We start from the raw sequence: 24,461 nt of genomic DNA on the forward strand, positions 1-24,461 counted from the left end.
AAATTATAAAAAAAAAACAGCTCAGTAGTACGAAGAGCTAATGTGAGGATGCGACTAGGGCTGCACGATTTGGACAACCTCATATTGCGATTATTTTGAAAAATATTGCGATTTGAGCTGCGATTATGATGGTAATGTTTTCCACATGTTCAACTGCAAAAAGGCTGCTGGGGTTTTCACACTTGAACCCTCTTAAAAAGAACCAAACTGAGACCTTTTTCAGTTCAACCACAAACAAATAAATATTTAAACAGTGAAACAAAGTCTTCTTCATATCCAAATGTTACCATCCACCATATACCTCTTTTTGTCCATTTTGTGACAGGATCTCAGCCCACTAATCATCATCATTAGTTTTTGAAACACAGTCAACTTGAATATTTTCAAGTTGACTGAGTTTTGCCTAGTTTGTCACCATATTTTGTTATATTTAATTTAGCAATGCATTATATTATAGTAACTAAATATTTGATATCGATTTATTATATGTACGTTCCTTCCTTTTCATTTTGTTGGATGTTGGTAATATTACTTCCGCTTTCACTTGTTTCCACGGGGAGTGTAATAAGTGCGACATGCTCTCTCGTGAGGTAAACAAATGACAGGAGAATGAAGAGAAGTTTCTGGACTCTTCAGGTGTTACTGTTAATGCTGTTAATGCAGCAATCATTTAATAAAGATGTTTGAATTATACCCCATCTTGTATTCTGCATTGTCATTATTATGATACCTGTGCCTTGGGGAGACTGAGATGCTGCTACCGCAAATAATATAAAAAAATGCTTCACTCAGGACGCGCCAGTTTAGTGTAAATAAAGCGTTTAGCGCACGTAAGCAAACGGAACCGAACTCAAGAGCACTTCTTTTACTCCAAGCATGAGAGGGAGTTGTGGAGCACATAACCGCTCTGAAAACACTGCAACAATGCTCTCATTTAATATAGACCGGACAGAGCAATGCAAATAAACTTTGAAAGGAGCAGACTATTTATTGAATTAAATATTAGCTTTTGCAATTTAATATTCGGTTGTTCGATTTCATTTGGATTAATTGTGCAGCCCTAGAGTGTACAACAAGCAGAGAAGCCTAAACAAAAACATGCTTGATTGCAGAATACTCACTGGAGAGTGTGGGTGTGCACAAAGCCCGTGGGCATTCTGGGTGGCTCCACCCCCACGTGGTGACTGCTGCAGCGGACTGGCTTTTCCTGAGCCCACTCCCTGTGCCATGGAGGGCAGCTGTGTAGCAGGTGGGGCCATAGTAGACGATGAAGTGGGGGTGTGGGGTTGGGGGGTCTGGTTTCCCGGCAACTGTGGGGGCGTTAAGTGCGGGGCAGGGGTAGGGGTGCGGCTTCGTGCAGGAGATGGGGAGTTCTGACGTAATGGAGGACAATGTGCGTGCAAGCCCGACTGTTGAGCAGGTGGAGGGACGTTGGACGGAGACCCTTGAGCACCGACTGCAGCTCCAGGGCTCGAGACAACTGACTGGGACTGAGCTATAGGACTACCGACTCCCATAGATGGCGGAGTGGACATCTGATTCTGAGACAGAAAGAGAGACAAAGAAATACATAACTGTGTGATAATACTTTTAGGCTTGGTGATGCATTGAATATTTACAATGTATTTGCAGTGATTTTGTTGGTGAAATAAAATTAAGCAATGTCACGATTCATGACAATAAAATTCTTTAAGAGCAGTTCACTTTTAAACATGCTTACAGCACTGTTTATTTGTCTCTCATGTCTGAAAAATCCACTTTTTAATTGGCCGGTAAGAAATCTGACTGGCTGGTACATTTTTTCATCTAGCAGCCACCTTGGCTGGTGGGCTAAGAAGTTTATTTCAGACCCTGTGAATGTACATCGAAGGGCATGTTGAAAGATACAGTACAACTTACATTCACATACTTCTCTCGTATATGTGCCCAAGTGGTTTCAACAGCAGGAAACGTCAGTATAACAGCATGTGAATAACTTGTACACCTAACGTTACCTCAGGAAGATTTAGCCAATGTCCTTAGGTCGTTAGAAAGAAAAATGAAAAGCTTCTCTATAGAGACGCATACCGCTACAATTATAAATGCATTAAATATTTTTGCAGTTTTTATGACAGCCATTTAAATAATTATATCTAAAAAATTATTAGAAATTTAATAATTACATCGTAGAAAGCTTAAACTTACTATAGTTCACAATGTAGCCTAATAAGCCCACATTTCTTTTAACGTATACATCTATTAAAAAAATTTAAATAAAAAGTTTTGTGATCAACTTTATTATGCTGGGAGAAAATTATTATAATTTATTTTTCACAAGACCTGAACAAATAAAATGAATACCGTAACCCCATACCAAAACAAACCCACATAATCTCAAAATATCACAGACTCTTACTTAAACAGGCAGGGGCTGACATTCAACATGCCCTTAACACTGCTTATCAGTAAAGCAGGATATATGCAAGTTTATAAAAGTGAAGACATGTTTTCAACATAGAGTTCACATTAAAACTGGTTTATGTACTATTATATAAATGGATACAAATTAGAAGTCGACCAATAGATTTTACTGATATGATAATGTGTTGATAGAAAGGCAATTAATCTGGCAATATTTTTTTTAATTTGGTAGCCTACAGCCGTGGCCAAAAGTATTGACAGTGACATAAATTATGTGTTGTACAGTTTCGCAAAGTTTGCTGCCTTAGTTGTTGTGGTGTTGATTCACATTGTTTCTAGATTGTGCAGAGTGATACATTTAAAATAATTGCAAAAAGCTTCATTGGCCAAAACAATTAACTTTATCACAAAAACCCAAATTTCACGTTTTTTTGGCCCTGGCACAAAATGACCAGCTAACATCATTTCACTAATCATATCAGCAACACCTGGGAAAGTGTGAACGAGTACTAGTCAGGTGAAATCACTCTTCTGATTGGATTATAAGAGCAGACTGATTGCTATAAAAGGAGGAAAGAAGAGCTTCCAATCACTGTGTTCTTGTTCGCAATGATTACCTCTAAAGATAGACGTGCAGCCATCATCTCTTTGCATCAAAATGGCCTCACATGCAAGGAAATTGCTGCAAAGAATATTGCACCTGTAAGAACCATTTACCGGATCATCTAGAACTTCAAGGAGAGAGGTTCAACTGCAGTGAAGAAGGCTTCAGGATGTCCCAGTGTGTCCAGCAGGTGCCAGGACCATCTCCTCCTGAGAAGTCAGCTACGGAATCGTGTCACCACCAGTGCAGAGCTTTCTCAACATTGGCAGCAGGTTGGTGAGAGTGTATCTGCACGTACAGTGAGGTGAAGAATTTAGGGCAATGTCCTGGTGTCAAGAAGGGCAGCAAAGAAGCCACTTCTCTCCAAGAAAAACATCAAGGACAGACTGAAATTCTGCAGGAAGTACAAGGATTGGACAGCAGAAGACTGGTGCAAAGTTATTTTCTCTGATGAAGCCCCCTTCTGACTGTTTGGGACATCTGGAAAATCAATAGTCCGGAGAAGAAAAGGTGAACGCTATCATGAGTCCTGTGTCGTGCCAACAGTGAAGCTTCCTGAGACCATCCATGTGTGGGGTTGCTTTTCATCTAAGGGAGTGGGCTCTCTCACAATCCTGCCCAAAAACACTGCCATGAATAAAGAATGGTATCAAAACATCCTGCAAGAGCAACTTCTCCCAACGATCCAGGAGCAATTTGGTGATGATCCGTGCATTTTCCAGCATGATGGAGCACCATGACACAAGGCAAGAGTGATAATGAAGCGGCTCGGAGATCATTACATTGAAATTTTGATCCCCGGATCTTAATCCCATAGAGAACCTGTGGTCAATCCTCAAAAGGTGAGTGGACAAGCAGAAGCCCACAAATAATGATCAACTCCGAGCACTAATAAGGCAAGAATGGATCACCATCTGTCAGGATTTTATCCCAGAATCTGATATTCAGCATGCCAGAGCGAATTGCAGAGGTTATGAAGAACAAGGGTCAACACTGTAAATATTGACTCTTTGCATATATTTAATGTTTTTGCCAATAAAAGCCTTTAAAACTTATGAAATGCTTATCATTGTTTTCCAGTATACCATAGAAACATGTGAAAAAATAATCTACAAATACTGAAGCAGCAAACTTTGCAAAACACAAAATGTATGTCACTGTCAATACTTTTGGCCACGGCTGTATATTAAATGTTCTTAGTCTTTCCTTCCTGTGAAGGGGGCAAGTGCCAAATTGAACTAAATACCAAATGCAGTTTATGGTACAACCATATAGTACCAATTACCAGGGGGGTAATTATTTAATCAGATCATATTCTTTTGAAGTTTGATAATCACATTAGGTCATATCAATATTCCAGTCTTTCCACCCCCAAATTTAAGACCTTTATAAATGATAATTAAGACTTTTGTTGTATCATTTAAGATAATTAAGACTTTTTATGACCTTAAATTTTGGAAACCTGAATTTAAGACTTTTAAAGGATCCGTGGGAACCCTATACACACATGTGCTGCTATTACATAAACAGTGATTAAATTATAAGTTGATACAGTGTGTTCATAATGCAACAAATGTATCATACAATAACCTATGACGCTATGCAAAAAAACATTACATTATGGAGCTCATGAATTTATTACATTTTGAGAAAATTGTTACATTACGAACATTTTATTTCATCAATAATGTTATACTTATTACATTATGTGCAGTTATTACATTGTGAGTTGCTACAAGCATTAATGGATTTCCTCATTTAGCATTGTATGTTTTTGTAAATGTTTAAATAAAAATATTTCTACTTGAATACTGCCTTTTATACATATTGGAACAAAACCAGTCGGAATTATATTGTCTTTAAAAGGGGTTATTACAAAACTGTACTTAAATAAGTTCTAAAGAGCAAGCAAAACTAAAACTGTAATAATCCGACAGGTATTAGAGACATAAAATCATGCCGAGTCATATACAGTAAATATTTTAATGTGTTGTAATAGCTGACCTGTGGCATGGCTCCCTGTCTTGCAGGCTGGTTCAGGCCAGACGCACCCTGGCCCAGTCGAGCACCTGTGCCTGAAAACTGGTTCTGCATGTACTGGTTTTGTAACTGGGTTACATTGGGTTGAGCCATTCGAGGTGCTCCCTGCATACCCATCTAAAAATAAAGAATAAAGATGCCAAATAAAACACTTGATGTCGGATCCACAAACGAGCGGAAATGAGATGCTGATTCGACGATAACCTGAATAACCAAGAAGCTTCTCAGACTAGAATAGTTTGCATTTGCACTTGCATTGAAGTATTTTGAAAATGAGTATTACACATTAGTTTTATTATGCAGAAATCACTCTAAAATGTCTAACACACAGGCCACTCTTAAGTTTACCTGATTGAGATTTGCTCCCACTGGCAGGGGCGGCGTTAATCTTTGACCCATTGGCTGCTGCATTCCCACCTGAGCAAACTGATTTATACCTGCACAGGAGAGAGAGTCACACCTGAGACAAACACACTAATGAAAATGTGTGCTTTTACTACAAGCCATTAAGTGAGTGCGTATGTCATACCAGCAGGATTCTGCATTCTATTGACCATCTGGTTTGGTCCAGTGGCTTGAACGAGGGATGGATCTGAATGGGGACCATCTATGAGAGATTCATTTACAAGACCATTCAATACAAATACTTCAAACAATAAAAAAAAAACAGTAGCAACCTATTCCAACAGTGTGTGCATTTACAATAAAATTGTGCATGGCTTGTTTCAAATACTTTGTCAAGAGAATTATGAGTTACACGTACAGTGGCCACAAAAGTATTTGGACATTTAAAGGGACAGTTCACCCAAATTCTATCATCATTATTCACCCTCATGCGATCCCAGATGTGCATGACTTTCTTTCTTCTGCAGAACACAAATTAAGATTTTTAGAAGAATATTTCACTGCTCTGTAGGTCCGTACAATGCAAGTGAATGGTGGCCAGAACTTTGAAGCTCCTAAAAGCACATAAAAGCAGTATAAAATGTATCAATGTAACTCCAGTGATTTAATCAATGTCTTCTGAAGTGATATGACAGGTGTGGGTGAGAAACAGATCCATATTGAAGTCCTTTTTAACTTTTTCTGAAGACATGGATTTAACCACTGGAGTCATATGCATTACTTTTATGTTTCCTTTGTCATTTTTGAAGCTACAAAAGGTCTGATCACCATTAGGGCTATGAAATTAAAATTCAAAATTTGAATATTCGTGAAATTTAAGAAAAATATGCACATTTGAAGGCTAAAACTGCACATTTTGGATGTGTGCCTAGCACTGGCGAAGACGTCAGACCGATTGCATTCTTGCGCTAACAAAATACAGTTTAACAGAAACCAGGTGTCTTGAGATGCATTTTAAAGTTCTTTTTAACTTGACACGGCATCTAAAAAACAATGATCCTGTATGAGATGCTCAATAAATAAAAACAAAGTGAAACAAAAACGTTCGTCTAATGCGTTTATATAGAAAAACAAATGGAAAACTGGATGGTTGAAAAAGCGTTCCGTGTGAACAGCCCCTTACAGTAGGTCAAGGACTTTGGCTATTGCATCTTGGTCTCTTATCAGCATTTATCAGATTAAACGATGAGTTTGTTTGTAAAGGAGTTCAAGTTGTAAATGTGTGTCTTGAGATCTTCACGTTCTGTTCCTTTCTGTTGAGTTCTGTCTGTTTGAACAGCCCCTGACCAGGGAACATAAGCCGCATTACCATGAGTTCACCAGATACCACTGCTATCTGGGAATAATTCGACTCTACACACAGCTATAACTCATGAAAAATACTGGAGGTATATCGCTGTTATTTTGAAGTTTGAGTCTGTGGTAAGATATACTGTGGCACCAGTGAAGTGTAACACCGAACTAACACAGAACTGCCTATTGAAGCATTTAAAACTACTTTTATTTCAAACAGGAGATACAAATAGTACAAATGTTTCAGCTGTCTGCCCAGAAAATGTTCATAAAATAAAAACATGTAAAAACAAGATTACAAAAAACATGCAAGATCAAAATCTTCATTTAAACCCAAAGGAGTCTTAATCTGTTTTACAACGAGAGGTGTTTTGTTTACAGGCTATGTCTCCTTTGGGTTTAAATGAAGACTTAGATCTTGCATGTTTTTGTCATTTTTATCTTATTTAAGTTTTTCTGGGCACGAAGTTTATGAACAGCATTATTGCCCGATGTGTTATTGTTCCCATTATTATTTGTTGTTATTATTTGTTGTTCCATGTGGAGTTGAATTGGAGTCTGTGGATTGATTGATTGTTTATGATCACCTGAAGATTTGCAGCATGTTTTTTCTATTTAACTATTAAGAACAAGTGAAATGTTGCACTGACAAAGGCAGACAGCCGAAACTTTTGTACTATTTTTATCTCCTGTTTAAACTTAATAAAAGTATTTTTAGATTGCAGACCTTTTTGCATTTTCATATTGATTCATGGGTCTTAGCACCTAATTAGCTGGGAGAGCGCAGTGAGTGCTTTGATTGATGCTCTTTAGTTTAAAATTGAATGTTTTTTTAACAGCCAGGACTGTTCTTCGCAATAATATAACACGGCTCTTTATGGTTTTATGTATTTAATGCACCCTCTTGTGGACTAAGGAAATAACGTAAATTTTAAAAAAACTGCTGACTTTAAAATTCAAATTTAATTCTAATTTAGAACATTTTTAAGGTAAAAATTCTAATATAGTTTATCTCCCAAACTGACAGCCCTAATCACCATTCACTTGTATTGTATGGAACTACAGAACTGAGATATTTTTCTAAAAATCTTCAGAAGACAAAGTCATACACATCTATGATGGCATGAGGATGAGTAAATACTGCTCTTATTTTGCTTGAAATATATGCTTGTGCCACTAGTCTTTAAAATAAAATGTCACTAGATTTGAAATTTTATTATCTAATGTAAAGTCACTCGTACATTTGTTTAGAGTGCTTTAAGAGTCCAAATACTTTTTGGTGTCACTGTATGCATGTATGCATGACAGAGGTATGCAAGTGTACATACTGGGCAGCTGTGTTTGATTCATGCCGGATGGTAGGGCTTGAGGTAGGGTACTGTTGGGCATGCCGGGTTGGGCCGGCATCATGCCCTGCTTCTGCAGTCTGGTTCTCCTCTTCTCCTCCAGCTCCTTCTGAATCTTATAGATCTTCTCTGCCAACAAGTGGTAATACTCCGCCTGGAAGAGATACACACTCATGAGGCAAAGACTTACAGCTCATAAGAGGGATGTCAAGTTTTCACATGAACATGCAAGCCACTGTGAACGAGCTTCTCTCATAGCGGTCCTGAAAACGCAACGGACATCAAGATTTTCACTGAAAAAAAGACATAAAATTTGGGTTGTTTCTTACTAAAACCTATCGTATGCCTTCAGGCCTGTTTACACATGCAGGGACAAAGCAGCATGATCTCATTTTAAGTGATAGTTCACCCAAAAAAGAAAATGCTCTCATCATTTTCTCACCCTCATGCCATCCTAGATGTGTAGGACTTTCTGTCATCTGCTGAACACACATTTTTAGAAGAATATCTCAGCTCTTTTGGTCCATACAATATAAGTGAATGGGTGCCAAAATTTTGATGCTCCAAAATCCACAAAAGTAATATTTACAAATATTACTTAAATACTGATCAGTTTCTCAGACAAACCTATTAAATCACTTGAGTCATATGGATTACCTTTACGCTCCCTTTATGTGGATTTTAGAGCTTCATAATGTTGGCACCCATTCACTAGCATTGTATGGACCTACAGAGCTGAAATATTCTTCTTAAAATCTTAATTTGTGTTATGCAGAAGAAAGAAAGTCATGCACATCTTTGATGCCAGAAGGGTCAGAAAATAATGAGGGCATTTAAATTTTTGGGTGACTGTCCCTTTAATTTTAATGAGAGCTGAGGGTGAATGGGGTTGAGTGCATTTAAAGTTTCTGTGAGAAATGTCACTGTTCTATAAGATTTGTAGAATACAAAGAAGAATACAATAAAAAATTATGCATGGAAAGTTTAAACAGTCCGAGTTTGATTTGCACATTGATAGATGGTTCATCTGCTGCAGTTTATATAAAAACACTCTTCCCAGCTGAATTTTCATTTTTAGTGACAAGAAAACAAATTTCACATAAAATTAGAATGACATCTTAGATTTACCAGCAACATGTCTCATCTGTGATCAGATTTTCAAAAGATATGGCCATACGTGCAGTCGATCAATGACACTAGAAGTCCACTAGAGTGACTCGATTTTGCCAATACGATAAATAATTTGGTGTAAAAAAGCCTACTTTGACAGGCATAGACAGAGGCTACAAGAGTCCAAAATGAATACAATCACAGAAGCAGTTTACTGTTCAACCAAAATCCCATTATAAACAAGAAAAACGAAGATTTGGTGCATAACGCGGAAATTGTATCTATAATAATCCCAAAATACACTTAATGGGATAGTTCAAAATTCACTGCAGATTTAGATTTAAATAGATTTATTTCACCTCTAGAGGCCTCTGTTATACTGTAGAATCAAGCCATTCTGACTGTAGAAGAGGAAGAACACAAAGGAATTACGGAAAAAGAAAACTATTGGCAACTATCGGCATTGAACTTTGCAGATAAGTGATAGTTTTAAAAAGAACTATCAGCACAGATTAATCAGTAAAACCGATATATCAGTTTACCTCTACAAGTGACATAAGTGAAGTAAGTGACTAGTGACATAATGCGATAATGTCACTGCATTTGTGATGCACAGGCTGCATGGACTACTTCTATGATGCTTTTGGGTCCTTCTTTAAATGTTAAAGTGAGGCACCAATGCCATTATACTGAAAAGATGGACTGCAATATAGGGTTGCAACGGTATGAGATTTTCACAGTATGACAACCATCTCAGAAAATTTTACGGTTTCACGGTATTACACAATTACTATAATCAGTGAAAACATTGAAATTGAAACTTGGGGTGGTGCTGGATGGCAGAGGCAGGCTAAATACATATAAATCTACCAGTCCTCCCATCTACCAGTGATGCTCGATTCAACTTCCTGCGTCTACTACCTGCGCAAATATCAACAGCGCAAATGGGTTGTAGGTCGCCAGTTGAGGTCAAAAATGGGTTGAAATTTGTATGATGTGTCAATTGTGTGAGTAGGATGCGTTTCATACAAGATCTGGCAAATGGACAACCTTGGAATAATATACTGATGTGATAATTCATATAACGAGGTTTGGGCCATACAAATTATGGGAGTTTCCCAGAAGAAATAACAAAACGTGAGGGGGAGGGGAGATGGGTGTGAAATACAGGAGTCTCCCGGGAAAAACGGGATTGTTGACCCCCTCGCTACTCTATGGCATTTTCTCCACTGCGTGCGTGTGTGTGTGTGTGACACAAGATGAGGAGTCAGACAGGCAGACAAGGAAAAAAGGAGATGCGCACACGCATGTGAGATTCTCCGTCCGGTTGCATTTTTTTCTCAATACCGTAGATAAGCAAATGTACATGGTATGATAACCATCAATTTTCATACCGTGAAACCTGTATACCGCTGCAACCCAACTGCAATATTAATTGAAACACATTAAACGTTCGTATATGCTGTAATGACATGAGGGTGAGTAAATTGACCATTTTTATTTTTGGGTGAACTAATTGTTTTCCTGTAGTGCTGCATTTACAAACCACAACAAACTCTGCTTCTGTGCTTGGTTTTTAAATGTTATAAAGCACAGATTCTGACTGCACTTTAAAGTCGAAGCATGCAAGCGTGCATTCTCACCCTGCTGTTGGCAGATTCGTACATGTCGCCCTCCACCTTGCGTGCATAAGCTACAAGATTCTCCATCCGCCGATCCTTCAGTGCTGCAGGGTCTGGAGTGGGAAATATAGCCTGCACACTACTCACAAACACAAACATAACACACTTGAATAAGAGCGAGCAGACAAACTTGATATAAACAACAAACATCACCATCACAGCTCCTACATAAAACTGCAGACCTTGCGTGAAACTCACAGTTTGTGTACGAGGTGATTGCGGAGGTCTTGTGTGATGTCTTCATGCCAATGCTTCCTCATTCCTGCAGAAGGGGGAGTGGCTGTTGCTGCAGAAGCCATATTACCAACACCTGAGCTGTCATTCATCAGACTGACAGATAGAGAGAGAGAAAGATTAAGTTCAAAATAATAGTGTCTGACTCCATACAGAACAATCAAGGCTGCAGTGTTGGTCCACCAATCTCCAGTGATGTTCAGTACCTCTGTGCTGTCATGTTTCTGTGCATCATGCCATCTGGCAGCATTCCAGGATGCTGGTTTGACATCGGAGTGCTGACTCCACCATTCACTCCCATTGGATTCCCACCTGCTCGGAGACACAGTAGAAGACATTATACACTGCAAGTTGTCGTTAAGTGGACACTTTTATCCAAAGCAACTTATAATAAACTCCTTACAGGAACAATCCTCCAAAAGTGTCTTGTCTAAATGCACAATGCGTGTCTTGTCTAAATGTTTAAACTTAAACGTCCCATGTTATGCACAAAATCTTCTTTTTTTTCTGGTTATTTTGGGGATTTTGGCTGAACAATAAAATGGATATGAGATTTTTAATCTTTGTCTGTGCCCGTCATTGTAAGGAAAGAATACATTTAGTTTTTTTAAAGATCTTTAAAAACTATCAGCCGATTAATCGGTTGTCTCCCTTTCCACCCCTTTAGTTAATCGGTCAACCTCTAATTTCTACATACAGTTATCAAAACAATGTCAGTGTAGAATTTTGGTCTTCCCCGAAAAGATCAGTATCGGGGACCTGAAGTTTCTGAAATCTCTCACCCATGTTGTTGAGCGTCTTCATGCCAGGTTGAGTAGGCACAGAGCTCTGCTGATTCTGATTGGCTGCCTGGTTGCCCTGGTAGGTGAGTCCAAGTGCAGCGTATGCCCTTTCGATGGAGCTTGGGTCGATCTGACTAGGCGGGTTCAGGTTTGGGGCTGAAGGCTGACCACCAGGCAATGACCCCCCTAATGGACCACCCATAGCCATACCAGCTCCTGCCAAAAGGGCTAGAGAAAGAGTGAAAGACACAGGGGGACGTAAAAAATAAATCAAACCACCCTTTTCAAAACGAAGGATAATAAGTCGTCTTGAGTGTTAGGTTCATGGCCATGAGTGATATTCTGTGAAATATGTCAACTCTGACTGGCCCAAAATCTGCAGACTGGAGCCGGCGGGCACTGACGCAGCCTGCTTTGCAATTCAGGATTTAAGTTGGCCTGTGTAATCTATACTTAAATGGAAATTGTCATGTTCAATACAAGTTAAGCTTAAGTTTTTGGAATATAGTTATAGTTTGGCATTTTGGTTGATAACCACAACTCATTCCTACTAATTCTTTAAAAAAAGGCAAAAATGAAGGTTACAGTGAAACACTTACAATGGAAATAATTGGGGCCAATTTTTGGAGGGTTTAAAAAGGCAGAAATGTGAAGACTATAAAAGCGCTTACATACATTCTTCTGTTAAAACTTGTGTATTATTTGAGTTGTCATTCAAATGGTCATTTTAAGGTTTCAGGGTTTCCGCAATGACGTTGTCATAGCAACAAAGTTATAAAATTGACTATAACTTTACACAGAAATTATTATAGATTAGGAAGCAGTTTTATCACACAAAAATCATGTTAACACACATTGTTTACATCTTGTGGCTATACTTTTGAAACAGTGAGTATATTAACATTTACAGATTGGCCCCCATTGCAAGTGTCTCACTGTAACCCTGAAACGTCAAAATGTATTTTTGTGGAAATCAACATTATGCCATGAATGCTGTTGATTGAGCTTAACTTGTATTTGACTTGGGATAAAGTTTCCTTTTCCATCAAGGTTATTTATACATGTAGTTTGATGCTTTAATTGTCTTTTGCAGCCCATAAGTGTAGCACGACTGCTGGAAGTTATGAAACCACGTCTCTAGGCGCTGTGCTGACACTTAAGTCTTTTCTATGGCAACTGATGTACATATACTGGTCATTAACAACACTGTCTGAAGAAACTGATCCAATGTCATTGCTTATAAAGTGAGGGTGCAAACAGTCAGTCCTAAAGATCAGATTTGAGTGTCTCTGTGTGTGAACTTACATTGCTGGTTCCTTTTGTCGCCGGCGCTCTTGAGTGGCAGGCAGACTGGACAGTCGTGCCGCGTGCAGTTCTTCCAATGAGAGATGATCTGCCTGGAGGAGGCGCAGTGAGCCACTGCATAGGAACACACACATGCTAGTAAGATGCCATGTTAGTGTGGGAAGATAAAACATGAATGAAAGAGTGAAAATACAGAATGGAGAGAGAGAGAGAGAGAGAGAGAGAGAGAGAGAGAGAGATAGAGAGACAGGCAATGTTCTGAATGGAAGATTAACATACTACTTACGGCCCGGCATGTATTGCAGACAGCCTACTGTTTTTTGTAAGTACCGGTAGTTTGAAAATATCCAGTATGTAATGATAACTGGTTCAAACAATAGTTACATTGCTGTCACATGACCTCACTATATTGCATACATTTAATTCAGAAAGTGATACTGTTGACATTTGTTACACTGGACATTGACGATAACCTTGAGTATGTTGTATTATGGGATATAGTTTTCCACACAGTGTGCTCTGGTTTACTTCACATAAAAAAAAATAAATAAAAAAAAATATGTGCATCCTGTGCACAGTATTAGGGGTGTAATGGTTCACAGTTAAAAAAAAAAAAACGAACAGTTTTGCGCAACTCCGTCTGTTTCACGTGGGTCAACTTTCTACAGAGAGAGCTGTCCTATTACCTGTTAGTATGTTAAATCAGTTGATAACATCACAGTTCTGCACACGTTAGTTGACAAAATGGCAAGTGGAGAAAACAAGCCACAAGAGAGAAGCCCCTGCATCATTTAAGTGGTGGTGGCGTAGTGGGCTAAAGTACAGAACTGGTAAGCAGAAGGTTGCTGGTTCGATCCCCACAGCCACCACCATTGTGTCCTTGAGCAAGGCACTTGACACCAGGTTGCTCCGGGGGGATTGTCCCTGTAATAAGTGCACTGTAAGTTGCTTTGCATAAAAGCGTCTGCCACATGCATAAATGTAAATTTAAGTCTCCTGTCTGGGAACTTTTTCTTTATGCGGTCAATCACAACAGCGATGGTCAAAAAATTATTACAAAACAGGCACTGTTTGCAGACATTGCTCAACGTGAGCGATTAGTTATTTACGCACAGAGCTGCAGGTGAGCTGAAACGTATACAGACACACTCCCTTCCATCTTTAAACAGGCACTCAGTGCTAGTTCGGACAGACCTGAAACAAGAACTAAAGGGCTTGGGGTGTTCATAGACAAAGTTATGTTGCCCTACTCCGCTGATGAAGATGTGGGATTCCCACGTATGATTAAAATTCTCGAGTTGCGTTATGACATCCATTCTCGTATTCATTTTAATAGCAAGTTTATTTCTTCTATAGTGTTGTACGGATTCTGAATGTCGAATATACGTTAGGTTGAGTTTAAATGCATTATACGTTGATGCATGTCGCGTAATAATGCAGGTATTAAGTTAAAATGTTGAGTTAGTGATTATAGAATTTTCTTTTAGTTAAGGACAATAACGAAAAGCAACCATGGTTTTACTGTAGAAATATTGTAGTAACCATGACTGTAATAACAAGGACTGTTGTCACCATGGTTTTATTAGCAGAAATCATGGTTTTGATCAAATTAACCATGGTTTTATGTAGTTATACTGTAGTAGCCGTATAGTAACCAGGGTTTTACTATAGTAATATTGTAGTAGCCATGACTGAAGTAACAATGACTCCTGTCACATTGTTTTCTTGATACAATTAAACATTGTTTTACAACAGTAACACTGTAGTTTCCATACAGTAACAGATTTTACTATAGTGTTGTAACCATGACAGTAACATGTTTATTTTGTGGTTACTATGTTTTACTACAAATACAATGTTTAAACTATGGTTACTGTAGTAAAACTATGGAAATATGTAGTGAGGGCATATCTCTTGAAGTTACCAAATAGAATATTTTAATTTTGGATTTGGGAGTAATGTTTTTCCCCCCTGAACATAAATACCGAACCGTACAAAAACAGTGACCCTAAAACCGTGAGTAATTTTAACCATTACACCCCTACACAGTATACAAGAAAAGTACGAGTAAGTAATATGCCATTCTGAAATGGCATTCAATGGCAAAACTCACCCTGGCATGATTTGCCAGCCTGACAGTGCGTCATGTGATTGAGGACGTTCTTCATGGTTCTGCAGTGGGGCAGGTTGCACTGTCGCACCTCTCCGTTGGTCTGTTCCCTGCGATGGCACTTGTGCGCATGCAATAACAGCACTAGCTGCTGCTGGATGAGTTTACGTTTCTCCGGGTCTGCTGCAGGGGGCGCCGTTGCCCCGCCCGGCCCTGATAAACCGCCCATCACACCTGAGCTCTGCTACAGAGAGACAGAATCCATGTTTTTGCAGTCATTTTACAGAGATAACACTCAAGACAATGAAATCATTTTGAGATGAAAATAAAATATGACATTTTTCTAGTTATGTTAAATCACACTAAAATCATGTTTACATATGATGTTAACATCTTGTAGCTATACTTCTGAAACAGTGCATTTTATTGTTCATCAACTGGCACCATTCAATTTCATTTAAAGTGCCTTACAGTTACAGCGATATATATATATATATATATATATATATATATAAAACATGCGACGAGTTAAATGTATTTTTGTGGTAATCAACATCATGCCACAAATGCTGATGATTGAGCTTAACTTGTTTTACACCTGAAACATTTCCTTGAATATTTTATTCATTTCAATGACTTTTCCATGCCTGGAAATCGCATTTTCGATAATCGATATTTTTCCATAGTTTTCCATGACCGTGGGAACCCTGGTAATACCCATCCATGGGAGCACACGCAATCCGCACATTTTTTAAAGTTTTAAGTATTGACTGTTTTAGAATATATGCAAAATTCAGCAGAATGGATTTAAAGATGATGAAATGTTTTCAACAGATCTGAGAGCAGTGTCACAAATCAACAGTTTTTCTTATTATTATTATTATTATTACTACTACTACTACTACTACTACTACTACTACTATTTGATATGTTACAAACACAAACATCCCAATCTAATTTGAGTTTTTGCTAGACATTGTTAGTAGAGTCAGCTCAGTCTGGTGGCAGATCATCCCACCACCCATCTGCACAGATAGGCACTCCACTTTTCTCACTATGCATCAGTTTGGTGTCATGCTCCTACAAGAAATTCCATGAACCTTCACTCTTCTCACTGAAAAAGCCACCTCACCTGCTAGAGCCCAAAAGTGCAAGAGGGATGGATGTTATATAGTCTATTTATTAAATTAATCAGATCTGAGAAAACACCAAATATAGTGGAATGGTGGTGGCGTAGTGGCTAACGCACAGGGCTGTTAATCAGAAGGTCGCTGGTTCAAACCCCATGGCCACCACCATTGTGCCCTTGAGCAAGGCACGTTGCTCCAGGGGGATTGTCCCTGTAATAATTGCACTGTATGTCGCTTTGGATAAAAGCGTCTGCCACATGCATAAATGTAAATGTAATTGAACCAAATAGCTTAATAATATTAATATTTTAATTAACCTGGATATGTTAAATAACCCTAATGTTGTTATTATTATTTTTTAATTAAACAATAATACTTATTGCTGCATTATATTAGTTTTGCAGACTATGTTAACTAAATACCCGAAGTATTTGGAAATACGTGAATGAGAAAAAAATTCAAATGTTGTGTTAATGCAATGTTAATATAGTTAATTTGTAATTATTGAAACATGCCACTTGACAATGTAACTGAAATATTCTCAAATGAATTGATACTGGATAAAATCAAAATTGGAATCTAGCTGAATCAAATTAAGTTGGAAAAATCAATACCAATGCCTGGCCCAACATATATTAGGTGATTTCATTTTATTAGTAATAGCCTAAAGTATCTCATTATTCAAACTGAATGAATTGCTTAAATTGAAGTATGGCATAAAAGGATGACACCTTTTATAAGGTTAATAAAAACAGCCCTTACAAAGGGAAATAATGCCCCTGGAAATCAATGGAATTTCTGGCTCTGGCTGAGAGTATTACATACACTCTCATTAATGTAGACAAAATATTTACATTTTATTATTTTTAAATTAGTTTTAGCTTTTTTTTATTTATATCAACATTTATTCTAAACTCATTCAAAACAGAATGGGTGGGGATTGGATGTGTACAATTTTGTGAATGACGGCATTCAAATTTTTGCGGAAATCTGTAGCAGTAGGCCATCTCTCTGGGCCATCTCATAACCAATCCATCAACCTTTTTTTTCTCTCTCTCTCTCTCTGCAAAAAAAAAAAACAATAAAATACAAAATTGCTGATGGGAAATAAAAACATATTTTTGCCAGTTGTTGTTGAAGGAAGAAAATCAGGGAGCAAACAGTTGGTGTGGTTTGCAAAGAAGTTTTTCCTGTAGTTCTCTCACCATGGCACCCATGGTCTGCCCGTGCTGAGGTTTCTTGTCCATGTTGAATTGGTTAATGCTGTTGGGTTGAGCAGTTTTATTTTGGAGCTGGGGCCCCATAGACTGACCCCCACACGGACCGTATGAACTGCTGTAGGGGCCTGGAGCCCCAATGATTCCCATCTGAGAGAGAGAGATGAGACATCCATTCAGTCACAGAGAGGACCAGTTTTGTGATTCAAAGACAAAGATCAAAGACAGAAGAATTTTTGAAATCATAATTGGTAGTTTTGTGGCTTTTAGTCCATAGCTGTGTCCCAAATGACACACTATGCCAGAGACGATTTAGCAGAGATGGGCCACTTCCATTTAAACAAATTGGAGAAATTGGAACGCCCAACCAAGAAGCTCTAGCAACTAACAGTCAACGGATGTAGCACATTTTATGATTCCAAATTCATCAAATTGTATTGCGGATTTGAAATAAACTCTTTGATCTTAATCTTGACCAACCATTGATGAGATAATATGATACATCTCCACTTTATACAGAGCACCCCCACTATCTTCAGAAGCACCCTCAGTGATTTTGATCTGGAACCGGGCCTGGTTCCGCGACTGCTACCGGGCCGAGGAATAACGTATAACGTGCTAGTAAAGGCAGCCGGTGGCACTTCTGGTGCCCCCCTAAGGAATTGGTACCTTACGAAGACTGCTTAATATGTATATAGGGAGTGGCTGTACGGATTACCGCTAACGGAATCCCTGCTGCTGTCTCCAAGGTTGTGTCACAGTGTTTCTGTTTGATTGTGCATTAGCCAATGCAGAAGTTGGAGACATTGCTGGAACCCTGCAGGTAATCTACACACTGTCAACCCATTTAATCCCACCGGTTACAATTTTGACCAAGGTGTTAAAGGAGTTTTTGATGTATATTGTACATATATGATGAGTTGTCAACTGTAAATGACAGTGCAGACTTTTTTGGATGAGTGGTACACATTGTCACATGACCAGAGCCATTTAATTCCACTGTGCTCCTGGATAGTCTGTCAAAACTCCATAAAAAGCAGCATACAAATCCTGTCACAATACACTTACAATTACCATATTTTGTACATAATTTGAATTGAGTTGTGTTCATTTTCTGTTGTACATCTCTGTTGGTGGGGTAGGTTGTGTGAATGACTGAAAAATACATCTGGATGAAGCATATTTTGCCCACTCATGTTTACAAAGATATTGCAATTCTCTACAAAAAATTATGTGATTAAACACAATTAAATATTTGAATCGTTTGACAGCCCTAATACAAATATAAAAGTAGGCGGTCACTTCCGGGCTTGTTTGCCGAGCTTTCTTGGCAGCAGTTCTCTGATTGGTGGATCGTTCTCTGCTGGATCATGCTATTACACACTGCAGTTAGATAACGTTGACTGATGGCTTCAACAGAAGCATATACCATCGATGAACAACCTCAGAGCTCACAGTAGGTCTGTATTATTAACTGGGTCTTTTTTTAACTATTCCCGAAATGAACACACAACTACTTTCTCTGATATTATACTGAAACTTTCTGTTTTGTAAGAGGTCCACTTTATGCATTACCTTGTTTACTGCTCCTGGTTGCTGAGGTCTCAATGCCGCCTGTGCCATCTGCTGGCCCACATTCTGCTGCTGCAGTGAATCCGGCAGGATGTTCCCATTACCGGCCATGCCTGCGTTCATGTTCACATTGGCATAGCCCATTCTTGGCGCCCCGTTCATCACCTGTCCTCCCATCATGCTTTGTGGCTGTCCGTTCCCTTTCTGGACTCCCATCATGCCCCGGTTCATGCTTACCATACCAGGCTGTGGCATCATGCCAGACTGCTGCTGTGGGCCACCCAGTCCCTGGGCGACAGTGTTGCCACCCAGTCCTCCCATCATCCCCAGGGAGGGCACGTTTCCGGGGCCACTTGAGATCGTGGAGGTGGACGGAGGGCCGCCAGGGCGAAGGAGCTCAGAGAGGTGCTTGTGTTTGGCCGCAGTGTCCTGGGCTGAGCAGCCCAGGGGTACTGACATCCCTCCTCCACCCAGAATTGTGTGCAACTGGTCCATGCCATTAGGAAGGCCCAGGTCAGAGGAGTTAATAAGCTCGTCAGGGAGGTCATGCTCCAGGTCGAACAGAGAGCCAAAATCTAAGACAGTGGGAAAAAGAGACTTAAATCAGATTGTTGCTTACTGAAATTCACACATAATTAGCTATATCATAGAACAGGCTGCCCAAAATGACCCAACACACAACCTACAAACAAAAGCAAAAATAGACTAACCTCACCCAATCACTCTACTAGTGGTCGACCGATATGGGTTTTTCAATGGCCGATAAACCATCTATAGAGTCGCCAATGTGTATAATATATATATATATATATATATATATATATATATATATACACACACACACACACACACACACACACATACGCACACCAATCAGCCACAACATTAAAACCACCTGCCTAATATTGTGTAGGTCCCCCTTGTGCCACCAAAACTGTGCCAACCCGCATCTCAGAATAGCATTCTTCTCACCACAATTGTACAGAGTGGTTATTTGAGTTACTGTAGACTTTGTCAGTTTGAACCAGTCTGGCCATTCTCTGTTGACCTCTCTCATCAACAAGGTGTTTCCGTACACTGAACTGCCGCTAACTGTGTTTTTGACACCATTCAGAGTAAATTCAAGAGACTGTTGTGTATGAAAATCCCAGGAGATCAGCAGTTACAGAAACACTCAAACCAGCCCATCGGACACCAACAATCATCCATGCGATTATCTATTCAGCCAATCATGTGGCAGCAGCGCAGTGCATAAAATCATGTAGATACGGGTCAATAGCTTCAGTTAATGTTCACATCAACCATCAGAATGGGGGGAAAAAATTATCTCAGTGATTTGGAGCGTGTTTCTGTAACTGCTGATCTCCTGGGATTTTCATGCACTGAACATGTCTCATGAATTTACTCAGAATGGTGCCAAAAAAGGCAGTTCTTTGGATGGAAATGCCTTGTTGATGAGGGAGTTGAAAAGAGAATGGCCAGACTGGTTTGAACTGGCAAAGTCTATGGCAACTCAGATAACAGCTCTTTTTCTGTTTCCTGCACCACTATTCTGAATATATATAACAGCATGGCAAAAGAAATGGTGAGTTCAGTCGTCTCGTAAATCGTAAATGAAAGTGTAATAACTGGAATGTGATGAGATTAAAAGGCCACAAACTATACAAAAAAAACACACCTTCTTTTGCATTGTCATTGCTGGCTGCTCGCAAGAAAACACATAAGAGCGAAATCAGTGTAGTTCGATTTGTAAACACATGATTCTTTTGAGACAGTTTTTTTAATCAATCTCACAAATAAACAAGTTATAGGTTTAAAATAGTCTAAAGAATCACTCACTGAATCTGTCAGATACATCAAAATATGTACATAATGATCTGTAAAAAAAAAAATTTTTGCAATAACATTGTGTTTAAAAAAAAAAAACACGCTTCCATGCTGCAAGAAAATTACATTATAAATATTTATACACCATTTTTAATTTTCATCAACAAGCCTGTCTGTAAGTTTCGGAACTGGCAAAAGGGCAAACAAACAGCCAAGTGCGTAGTTACCAATACCTATATTCTCAAAATGGCTAAACATCTAAATTAGTCAGTCTAACCAATATATTGGTCCTTTACTATATTCTATGGCACTACCTCACCAACAGTGAAATTGGGCAAAACTCAGTTGTTGGACAAAACTTCACCTCTACCACAGAATACTTCACCAGATGTGCACATTTCTCACAACGAGAGACTGAGATTATCATTTTATGCAGAAGTCATGCAGAACCGGTGTGCATGTCCAATGGTTGGTACTATAATAAAAAAACACATGGCACGGGATAAAATGGGGGCCTTAACTGTAATGGCAGGACTTAATAAATGCAGTCTACGTATTAGTGACATTCAGATATATCGGACAATTTATCTGATTGATCTGCAGAAGCCAATAACAGTGTCCACTTGAGCAATAAACAGTGGTCATTCCTTCAGTGTCAAATCCAAATATCTGCGGACAGCCTTGACGATGGATAGTGCACATTATCGGTTATTAATATATTTATATTTCCTTAACAGATTAAAAAAATTCAACTTGAGTAAATACTATGCAAAATAAGTATTTATATTTAGCAATCATGTGTGCATCGTATTTGCAATCATTAAATTATATAAGCATTTGCCACCTTGCTCTCTTGATATCGGTTTCAGCCATTGAAAAACAGATATCGGTAGTACACCACTTTATTTTGCTTTCTAGGCACTAAAGATAGCTAGATAGCTGAGGTAAAGTGACAAAATAAAGAGCAACTTTAGACAAGTTTTCACTTAATGCTGGCCAGTCTCGAGACACCATGATTTGTCTTCTGTTTAGTGGCCACTAAAAGTAAACCAACTTGAAACACCTTTTGCATGCTTTCCAAGTTTCAAAGTGTTCCAGACATCATTCTCAACCATGTCAGCAAAGCGACGTGATTTATCCGTGTGCATGTCGCGTTTTCCTTGTATGCACAAACTACTGACAAGCTCTAAATGCATCACCTCGTAAACCTTTGACGCCAAGCTCAGTTTGTAAGTCAAGTTCTCGAAATCTTAACAACGAAGCACGAGACAAAAGTTTTGTGTAACACATACCCGGAAAAACAATCCACACCATGATGACCACGCACAAACAGTATTGTAAAACACCTCGTTAACTTCACATGAAAACATTGAGCTAATTAGCCAGCTAGCTAAGTTATTTAAATGCCGGGAATTGATGCAAACAAACAAATAAACAAAATAAAGCTCTTAAAATTACAAGTGGAATGTTTTTTTTTTCATGAATGCACGCGAACAGTGGCAGTGTGCAGCAGGCGCGAGACTCGCCGCACACCGCAGCGCGTGGACGTTATTATTTACCGTTTCCATCGCTCGCAGAGACCGACAGAGCCGGGGAAGACAATTTAGGCCTCTTAGCTGTAGGCGGACCAACGTCCAGCACTTTATCGGCCATAGTTTTCCTGCAATGTTAATGTTCAAGCATATATCCCGCGTAGGATAGCCCTTCCCGTTGAGTCTCGAGCCGACGTGTAAACGTTCACGAGCTCCGGACGGATTCCCGTTTCCCTTTCATGGGACGATGCTTGCAATGCAATGCCAGGCTCGTCCACAAAAATTCTCTCAATTCGATATTCAGTCCTCCTTTCTTTCTGTCTTGTTCGATTTTGTTTCCCTTTAGTTCCTCAAAGTATGCTGGCGAAGGGAGGGACAGGCGGTCATGCAAGCTCGCCGCAAACTCACGTAGCTTCCTCGGCGACTGAGCAATATTCCCGAGATTTATCCTCGCTGCTTGCATCCGTCTTTTCCGCCATTGTCGGCGGCGAACTGAAGTGTTGGGCTTTCTTTAAGGCGTTGTGAGCGAGACGATGAGGAAAAGCCACAAGAACCCTCTCCGGTGTGACCGTGTGTCTTCGTGCAATGTTTACGAGAAAACAATAAGATTCAGCATTACGCCTCTTTGCGTTGTAGTATGTGCATTTATCACCGAGTATCACTTTTAATAAGAGGAAGGAAGATTAAAAGTCCACCAGACTCCTTAAAATGGACATAACCGTATGCATCTCCTTCACTGTCTTTATTTCCCCTCAAATAATGAAGATGTGGCAGATGACAATAAATGCATGGCAAAGGACTGTTCTTAGATTTAAGCAATCGTATGCACCTCAACGTTAGTGTAACCTTTCATCCTATAAATAGTCCAGATTAAATCTTGTGCACAAACTCTTTGCAGAATAAATAATATTGGTGCCAACGCTTGTGAGAAATGTGCACGAAAGAGCTGAAATGTGTTTGCACGCGCGAGTTAACACTTTAGGTTTTCACAAACAACTTTCACATTTCATGTCTAATGTTTTAGTATTTTGCAACAACTCTTCTGAGTGAAAGGTAACGGGGTAAATAGTTTATTGCGCCCTCTGCGTGAATGTGTCCAGTGCACGAGCGCAGTGGGGGTTAAAACTGTTTGCAGATAACCACTGACCATTGCTTCAAGAGCTCACGACCACTCTGTACTGCGCACACTGTATATAGTCCATATTTTTTGATAGGCTCGTGCATGCAAAATGCAAAGAAATGTTTTCAAACGTGGCTGACACAGAACATGTCCCCAGTTGAGGATGTTTTCTTGCAATCGTGCAGTTTTTGTGTTTGTACAGGCTAAAAATTAGAATTAAGTGAAGTTGTAGATTTTCTGATCAATGCATATGCATGCGTTTAAATGCACTGTAAATCAAGCAATTAGAAGGATTTGTCACTGCATGACGATCCACCAGGAGTGGGATAGAAAATTGAATAAAGTTAATCGAGATGGGCTTTAGTAATATTTCGGGTCTGAAGCATCTGCCGATCCGGGTGATATTGCCAGCTGCACCCCCCAAAATCTGGGGGTCCTCAGACCTCTTTCACAGGCTTTGTGATGCTGTGAACCCCCCTGCGCGTTCATCCCTTATAAATGTCTCTCTTCGCCTGCACAGTTCCTGCTATTTTCCCCAATTTTAGTGTAGTCCACCGGCAACCGGCGATGCAATTTCACCGATTTTTCCCACTTCGAGAGGAAGAGTTTTTTTCTGCTGTTATTTCCCTTTTACCCTGATGGGCTTCCCTTCGTTCAAACGTATTGCCCTCTTCCGCTTCGTTTCAAAAAAAGAAAAAGAAAGGATAACCCAGTGCATTCGTTGATTTTTACTCGGGAGAATCTATCATGTC

The 24,461-nt window shown here is 39.2% G+C and overlaps 1 protein-coding gene across 3 annotated transcripts in view; it reads right to left on the bottom strand.

The window, feature by feature from the left end:
• LOC127647484 (histone acetyltransferase p300-like) overlaps positions 1-23,522 on the bottom strand; it is a 49,997-nt gene extending 26,475 nt beyond the window's left edge. For 2 of the 3 annotated variants that reach the window (XM_052131747.1, XM_052131745.1), the window contains exons 1-14: positions 22,617-23,522; positions 19,234-19,805; positions 17,647-17,808; positions 15,315-15,555; positions 13,202-13,315; positions 11,897-12,124; positions 11,321-11,426; positions 11,079-11,210; positions 10,842-10,959; positions 8,071-8,242; positions 5,574-5,651; positions 5,393-5,481; positions 5,009-5,161; positions 1,122-1,541 (exon numbers count right to left, since the gene is read on the bottom strand). In XM_052131747.1, the coding sequence (XP_051987707.1) occupies positions 1,122-1,541; positions 5,009-5,161; positions 5,393-5,481; positions 5,574-5,651; positions 8,071-8,242; positions 10,842-10,959; positions 11,079-11,210; positions 11,321-11,426; positions 11,897-12,124; positions 13,202-13,315; positions 15,315-15,555; positions 17,647-17,808; positions 19,234-19,805; positions 22,617-22,710 (2,679 nt within the window). In that variant the 5' untranslated portion in view covers positions 22,711-23,522. The remainder of the gene's footprint in view (positions 1-1,121; positions 1,542-5,008; positions 5,162-5,392; positions 5,482-5,573; positions 5,652-8,070; positions 8,243-10,841; positions 10,960-11,078; positions 11,211-11,320; positions 11,427-11,896; positions 12,125-13,201; positions 13,316-15,314; positions 15,556-17,646; positions 17,809-19,233; positions 19,806-22,616) is intronic. The other variant, XM_052131746.1, reaches the window with a different exon arrangement.
• Between the last annotated feature and the right edge of the window lie 939 nt (positions 23,523-24,461).

Source organism: Xyrauchen texanus, chromosome 8 (assembly GCF_025860055.1).
Source record: "Xyrauchen texanus isolate HMW12.3.18 chromosome 8, RBS_HiC_50CHRs, whole genome shotgun sequence".
Taxonomy (NCBI): Eukaryota; Metazoa; Chordata; class Actinopteri; order Cypriniformes; family Catostomidae; genus Xyrauchen; species Xyrauchen texanus.